This window comes from Trachymyrmex cornetzi, unplaced genomic scaffold (assembly GCF_001594075.2).
Source record: "Trachymyrmex cornetzi isolate Tcor2-1 unplaced genomic scaffold, Tcor1.1 scaffold121, whole genome shotgun sequence".
In the NCBI taxonomy this organism is placed as follows: Eukaryota; Metazoa; Arthropoda; class Insecta; order Hymenoptera; family Formicidae; genus Trachymyrmex; species Trachymyrmex cornetzi.
The window spans coordinates 487,896-496,025 of record NW_017295773.1 but is presented as its reverse complement, the minus strand read 5'-3'; the positions used below and the strand labels follow the sequence as shown (position 1 = coordinate 496,025).

At 29.6% G+C, this 8,130-nt stretch overlaps 1 protein-coding gene across 3 annotated transcripts; it reads left to right on the top strand.

The window, feature by feature from the left end:
* The first annotated feature begins 2,887 nt into the window (after positions 1 to 2,887).
* Positions 2,888 to 8,047, top strand: LOC108767414 (putative sodium-dependent multivitamin transporter). 3 transcript variants are annotated; one of them, XM_018517327.1, is made up of 9 exons: positions 2,888 to 3,007; positions 3,168 to 3,389; positions 3,468 to 3,808; positions 3,904 to 4,023; positions 4,706 to 4,923; positions 6,449 to 6,666; positions 6,734 to 6,984; positions 7,408 to 7,475; positions 7,594 to 7,740. In XM_018517327.1, the coding sequence occupies exons 1-9, from the start codon at positions 2,888 to 2,890 to the stop codon at positions 7,665 to 7,667; spliced, it is 1,632 nt and encodes a 543-aa protein (XP_018372829.1). In that variant the 3' UTR covers positions 7,668 to 7,740. The 3 variants fall into 3 exon arrangements, with proteins under 3 accessions (XP_018372829.1, XP_018372814.1, XP_018372823.1); XM_018517321.1 differs by lacking the exon at positions 7,408 to 7,475 and having other exon boundaries at positions 2,905 to 3,007; positions 3,468 to 3,654; positions 3,736 to 3,808; positions 7,594 to 8,047; XM_018517312.1 differs by lacking the exon at positions 7,408 to 7,475 and having other exon boundaries at positions 7,594 to 8,047.
* The last annotated feature ends 83 nt before the right edge of the window (positions 8,048 to 8,130 follow it).

The following is an 8,130-nucleotide window of genomic DNA, read 5'->3' as shown; positions in this document are numbered from 1 at the left end:
AATCGACCCTCAGATTTCAATCTGTCAGAAACCGTGTATTTCGATATGTATTTAGTTTCTGATAGGTTGAAATCTATTATTCCCTCGTACTGTGTCGACATAAACAGTATATATAAACAAAACATGTAAATAAAATATAGAGTATTTTCTAAATAAATTTTCTATATATTTGTCATTTTCGTTATTTGTAAGACTGGAACTCTGGAATCATGAATTAAAAAAATAAAAAAAAGCAAATTTACTTTTAAAATTTTAACTTTATTTAAAACAAATTTTTCCAAGAATTATTAATGGAAACTGATATATATTAGATTAATATTATATTAGCTACGTTCAGCATTGTAAATCTCTCAGATATGCTAATAGACGTTTATAAGCGGAAATATATATGAAATATATGTGATAATATGTATAATTTATTACATCATTATTCCAAATGCTATCCTACATAATTCTGAAAATCAGTAAAATTGATCTAACTGTACTAATTTTTCAGCTTTATTTATGAAAAAAATATATTTTAATTATATGCGTTCTATCTTTTTGACAAAATCTATTAACCAGATATGGCACACTGTACATGCATTAACATTACAGAGTTCGTGGATTATTGAAGCATTTAAGCAGTTTCTGTACGATCACAAAGGTCAAACAGCTCTGGATGTAATACAGCTCAGGATGGGTAACGTGTGAAATTAATTGTCTAATTCAAGAAAAAAACTCCAAAAAAATTCAAGAATCAATTCCTGTAGCGGTAATTAGTCAAAATCAAAGAAATTAATGGCTGTTTAGAGCATCTACGAGTCGCTGCGTCCATTCCTGATGTGTGTGGAACAGCTACAGAAATTTATTAGAAGTCTGTGGTTCTACTGCAGAATAACTTGTTCTTTTACTAAAATTTGTGGAAACAATCAATCGCAGGCAGCGAAAATTTATTTCTCGGAACAGTAAGAAATGAACAAAAACAATCGAATTATCATATTAAGTGTGCGCGAGATATCAAGCCACTAACTGAAAGAAAAGAGTTTCTCCCACATCGAATTCACCCAGCAGCAGGTGGACGGATTTATTACGCACGGATTGCAGACTCTGATTTTCATTAAAGTAGGCAAGTCATTAAAGCAGATATTAAAAATATTCCGTGCGGACACTAAGTGATAGATCTTGCTATGTTTCTGCTGCCAATCTGCTATCACAGATTCTGTCAGCAGGTTCTGTTTGATTTCTGCTGCCAGTCTGTTTGCATAAAATGTTAACAAGTTCTGTTGGTAGAACAGGAGCAGAATGCGACATTAGTTATGGTTAGTCTGCTAACATCTTCTGATCAAATCTGCTACCAATCTGTCGACATCCTGCTAACATTCTGCTATCTGAGTAAATATGTTATGTGTATAGGTGATATATAAAAAGAGATCTCTAAATTGGTGATTGATACATTAATGATAAATTCTTTGTAAGATTTTAATACGAAAATTCTAATACAAAATGTTGAATTTATAATAGTCCTCAAGTGAAAAGAATTTAAGAACGATACGGTTAAAATGTAATAAGAGTAAAACTTCACGCGTTTAGAGATAATAAAATCTTTAATTAATGATAAATGATAATTTTTTATTTAATAATTTTATATATGTATATGTATATATGTATTAAAAGTATAAAAATTTAATATACGTTAATTATAACTTTATCGACAAATTCAATCTTAAGCTGGAACAAAAATACTTTTATCGACCAATATCATTGGGAAAACTTATTATCATGCATATGAATATAATAAATGTAGTAATAAAAGTCGACATATATTAACATTAATATCTGTTATTTAATTATTAATATAAGATATTGAACTATATATATTAATTAACAACTTTCTAAATCTTTTTACGACTAATTTTTTACGGATAAACAAATATAATTTTGAAAACTTTTAACATTTTTATTCTTTATTTCTTCCGATAAAGTTTAATTTATTTCACTAGTGCAGCGCGTGCAAAAAGTTGATACATTTTTTAATGTAATTAAAGAATCATAAATGCATTTCAAAATATACATATGTATATATTTTTAAATTGCATTTATAATTCTTAATAATTAGCATATAATTTTTAATAATTCTTAGTCTTGCAATCTCTGACCTACTTTTTGCACGCTGCACTGGTAATATGAATTAAACTTTATCTAAAAAATCGTGTGGACTATTACACTGAATATCCTGCATAAGTATAGCGTATTTATATATAAAAAATATATATCTATATATACAATAAACATAATTGCAAATTTAAATATCTTCGTAATCAATTAAAATGTGTATGTCCTTGCGTTTGAGCGTTATTCAGCTTCTTATCTGAAAATGTTTCAAATGAAAGATGTAAGATCTGAATGAACGTAAATATTAATTTAATTTCGGTATATAAATATAAATCTTCCAAAGAGAAAAGACATCGTGCAACATAGAAGTAAAAAAAAACAAATGTCTGATTTAAAAAATTTTGATACTTAAATTTTATTTTTTTATTACATACTATTTTTCTTTCTTTTATATGTTGCAAAATATGACGTACTGAATAAATGTTAAGTATAAATATTATTACATAGTTAAAAATATCTTATGATTTAAAAATTTAAAGGCCTTCTTCTATTTGTAAGATTTATTATACAAAATAATTTATTATTCTTTATTGAATTAATTCTTGTTTTACTTAAATACAAAAAATATGTTGTTTTCTTTATATCAATTTACCCTACACAAATAAATTCTACAATAAAGTTTAAAATTAAAATTAAAATTTTTTATTTTAGTGTTTATAAATGTGCTTGATTAGTAATCATAATCTTCTCCCTTTTAAACAATATAAATTTTTTATATAATATTTTAGATAAAATGGCAGAAATAAATACTTTAGGATGGGTCGATTATCTGGTTATAGCATCGATGCTGTGCATAAGTATTGGAATTGGTATTTATTATCGATTTAGTGGAAAACGTCAAACATCTGTGGAGGTAATTATTATTATTATTGCTAGATCTCTCTCTCTCTCTCTCTCTCTCTCTCTCTCTCTCTCTCTCTCTCTCTCTTTCTCTCTCTCTCTCCTTGTTAAAGAAAATCCTTAAAATAGGGCTTTTTTTGTATCGCTTTTTAATAAAAGCTAATGTTTCACAGGAGTACTTTGTTGCAAGTCGATCAATAAGCGTTATACCAGCCTCTATCGCTATGGTGGCTACCTTCATGGGTGGTTCTGGCTTGCTTGGGTTATCCGCTGAGACTTATATATATGGGACGCAAATTGCTGCAATAATCCTGGCATTTCTGGTAGCCACTCCGATTATATGTTACGGATTCCTACCAGTATTCTACAAGCTACAGGCAACAAGCGCGTATGAAGTAAGTCTGACAAAATTAAATTAGCCGGTAGGAAATTTTTGACGGCACGTATATTAAAAGAAATATCTTTTCTTTTAGTATTTAGAAAGGCGTTTCGGAGTAAAAACTAGGATGGTGGCTAGTTTTGTTTATTGGCTTCAACAGCTTTTCCATTCAGGTGTGGTGCTTTATGCTCCTTCTCTAGCCTTGGAGACGACCACAGGAATTTCCAGAACTATCAGTATTACTATTATTGGCCTTGTATGTGCCTTTTATTCGAGTATAGGTGGTATTAAGACTGTGATATTGACCGATATGTTTCAAAGTTTGCTTATATTTATCGCCGTGTTCTTAATTATTGGCATAGCTGCGAATGACGTTGGGGGATTGGGACAGATTTGGGAGATCGCGAGGCAGGGGCAACGGCTACAATTTGATAGGTATCGTGTCTACTTTTCTACATTAGTTGCACTTGATGAATTATGTACACATAACATCTAATTGATGTTTTTATTTTTGTTCATTGTTATTTTAGTATCGGCTTGGATCCAACAATAAGACATACCTGGTGGTCTCTTTTGCTGGGTGGTGCATGTACATATTTGATACTTGTCGGGGTGAATCAAGCACAAGTACAGCGTATGCTAACTGTAAAGTAAGTGTTATAATTTTTATAAGTATAATTCTGGATTAAATTAGAAATTATCAAATATTAGCTATATCGGTCAAAGCCTGGATCTTGGACGCTTTAAATAATTTCAAGTGAATTTTTATAAACCACAATTGTAGTTTCTTAAATTGCGCGCCGAATTGATTTCTCGAATTTCTATTTCTATAATATTTCTAAAATATTATAGCAATATTACAAATTAAATTGACGAACAGCTTAATAATTTAGTGCTTAATTTGTATCGTTTTAAAAAGATCTTAATGTACTCTAAAAAAATCTGTAAATAAATTCATAGTATAAAGGCTTAAGATGCTTGTACGGAATGCTAAAGATCCAGATTCGACTCCCGGCCAAGGTAATAATTTTCCTAATAAATTTATTTAATTATTTTCAGTACATTAAACTACAGTATAACTGGTTTCAACCGGTATTGGCATTATTTCTTAGTTATTTGTGTTCACATTACACAGTTCTAATAAATCGTTTATTATTAGTCAAATATATTAGAGTATTTGTAACATTTTACTTATCAGATGAAATTAATCATACAATTTTGGTTTTCTGTGTTCATGTTATTAAATTACTTTCTTTTTTAATATCAATTATATGTTTATTGATCAAATTGATTTAAAAAATTAAAGAAAACGTTAAATAAATTTTGTTTCAGAAATATGCAGGCTTCGCAAAGAGCCATGTGGCTGTCTCTGCCTATTCTGACATTTCTCTGGCTCACGATTTGTTTCTCAGGATTAGCAATATACAGTAAATATTACAATTGCGATCCACTTCTCGAGAAAAGAATTACTTCACCTGATATGGTTATGCCATTATACGTTATGGAAACGATGTCCAACATACCTGGCGTACCAGGCCTCTTTATTGCAGGTAATACTTTTATCGGGAATCGAATATGGCTTCTGTGTATGATGTCTGATAGAAATTATATGTTACAAATTACGGAAATAAAAATATATTAAAATATCAATGTTTGAAATATAATTTTACGCTTAATTAAGACAATTTTAAAATAAATTTGTGGCGGACCCCAATGAGAAATGACAATGAAATCAATATCGAATCGACATCGATTTGATGTCGATTCCATTATCATTTCTCATTGGGACGTGTTTACTAATCATGGGTTCTTTTTTTTATGTATAATCAAGACTACAATAATACGAAATATTGCAGCAATATTTCAATAGTACGCAATATTACAAACATTGCAGTAATATTATAATTTTGTGGGAAATTATATTGCAGCAATATATTGAAATTTTGTAATTGTACTGCAATATATTGTAATTTTAATATTTTATAAAAAATATTGCAATATGTTACTGTCCATATTTCGTGCTGTAGTTGTTATAACACATGTCTAAAAATTAATGAAAAGTAGTCCAAAGAATAGTTAATGTGTGAATAAAAAAAATAAATAAGTTCACATGGAGTAAAAGTTAAATAATGTGAATAATCGAAGTAATATAGATAAAGAAAATCATACGTCTACACTCTACATTATTATGAGTCACAAGTTAAAATTGAAAATATTCATAGCACGATGATTGATGCATGTTAGATACTGACTGTCAGTGCCTGTCCTGCATCATACTATATATATTTTTCATTTTAACTTTTGACTCGTTATGTAAAAACGTATGATTTTTCTATTTACTTAAATTATTTACATTATTTAACTTTTACTTAATTTTATCTAAAGTTTGGAAGATGATGTTTACTTATTTTCTAAGAAGATATTTATTTATTTTCTTTTTCACACTGACACACTGTTTCTTGGACTATTTTTTATTAATTTTTGGACGTGTGTATTAATTACTTCGTACGCATTTTTATAGCATATTCAGGGTTTTTACGCTTATTGTGCGTAAAACTTTAAATAAACTTATTGCGAAAAATATTATCTCGGGACTTGAACCCGGATCTCTTGTATTCTGTACGAGCGTCCTAAGCCATTAGATCACCGTGGTCAGTTTATTTAAAGTTTATTTAAAGTTTTCAGCACATTAACACTCTTATAATATGATATCGGATCGAAGATTGAGAATTTGTTTGTCAATTTAATTTAACTTGTGATATTATTGCAATAGTTTAATTGCGTTTGATAAAGTCCAGAAAAATTTCGGTGCGCAGTTTGAATAACTACAAAAATATATATGCATATAGGATATATGTAGATAATTCACTGTGAATTACATATTTAAGCATTGAGAAGCTTTGACCGTTATAGGCTTGAATATGCTTATACTTAATATATAATACTATGCAATTGAAATTTTATCGCATTAAATTTTGTTTTGATATTTGCATATCAATTTCCGCGCTGACAGTTATATGTTTTTATCAACTTATTTTATTATTGATTAATCTTAGTCTGTTTATGGGTTTTTAGGTATTTTTAGCGCAAGCCTCAGTACAATTTCTGCGGCGCTAAATTCTCTGGCGGCAGTAACGTTGGAGGATTATCTGAAACCCTTATATAAAAAATACAGTGGGCATGAATTGTCCCCTACAAAGTCAGCTTCCATCGTTAAAGTACTCGCTTTCGTGATTGGTATTATTGCCATTGTACTGGCATTTTTATCACAATTTATGGGTAGTCTAGCTCAGGTAATGTTCATTACTATATCTAAATGTAAGACCGATGAAGAGAAAGTAAATATCTCTGGTTCCCTAGACTGTAATGACTATCTTGGGAGTTGTCGGCAGTCCGTTGTTAGGTATTTTTACTCTTGGCATGGGCACGGAATCGGCGACGGAAGTTGGTGCGATAGTTGGTGCTCTCACGTCATTTTCATTTCTATGCTGGATCACATTTGGTCATCCACGTCCTAAACCACCTAAATTGCCAATTACTATCGAAGGCTGTGATAAGAATAGTACAAATATAACGATGTCCATTGTGCAGAACGTCATGAATTTTTCCAAGTAAATGATTTATCGAAATAATTATATGAAAAGAATGGTTTTGCTGAAAAATATAGAAATAGAGGCAAATGCAAATAATATGTTGGATCATTAAAATAATTATACGCTCGAATGTCGATATTTTTTTGCGACATTATCGTCATGCTCTAGAGTGTTCTACAGAATTTTAATGATTCAACATAATTATTTAGTAAACAAACTGCACTTAGTATGACAATACACTAGCAATATATTTGCTATAAGATATTTAATAAGCAAGAAAATAAAATTTAATTGATCTATACCAGTATATTATAATAGATTCCATTTCTCAAACACTCAAATGGAATCCATTATTTAAACGTTTACGAAACGATAGATTTTGCTCACCATTTCGTACAAAAACAATATTTAATGCGATAAGATTTTAATTATATGTTTTAGCTACATTTTTCGAGTCATGTTGAGACCTCCACTTTCCAAATATGTTCTCAACAGATTTTGCTGCCAAGGTATTTTCAAATCTGTATTTCGTCTAATTTTTATATCTATAATATACTTCAGCATAACCATTCTATGTATATATACTCATATAAGATTGTCTAACGGATTGTTGTATCTTCTTTTTAGGAGCAATAGCGACAGCTCGTACTTCTATTTGTATCGCATTTCGTACATGTGGTATTCCCTTCTCGGATTCTTAATAACGTTCTTAATTGGACTACTCATCAGCAATCTATCTCGTTTATTCATCCGGAATGAAAACAGCGAATTAGACACTGATTTATTCTTTCCCGTGATAGCGCGGCGTATACGTTATAGGCGATTTTGTAATAATACAAAAAATGAAGAAAATCTTCCATTAAATAGAAGATATTCTCTCAGCGACGTAATTCACGAAAAAGACGATGCTGTCCATAAAATTTGTACAAAATCCTAATAGTTTGATTGTAATCTTAAATAGGTGTTGACACATTTCGTACGTTAGACTTCCGTACAATCAAAGAAAAGAATGACCCCGATGATGCAATCGATTAAATCTATACAAAATTATGATAGTTTAAATGTAACTTAATATATACTACCGTTCACAAATTCGAAAACGCTTGCGATTTTTTTACATTTTAAAACTAAACGTCGGTGAAAAAAAAGAAGTTTTTAAAAATG

Coding starts and splice junctions, on each gene's coding strand:
- LOC108767414 (XM_018517312.1), top strand. CDS start 2,888: ATGGCAGAAATAAATACTTTAGGATGGGTCGATTATCTGGTTATAGCA. Junction 3,390..3,467: donor AGGCAACAAGCGCGTATGAA/GTAAGTCTGACA, acceptor CTTTTCTTTTAG/TATTTAGAAAGGCGTTTCGG. Junction 6,667..6,733: donor TTATGGGTAGTCTAGCTCAG/GTAATGTTCATT, acceptor CTGGTTCCCTAG/ACTGTAATGACTATCTTGGG.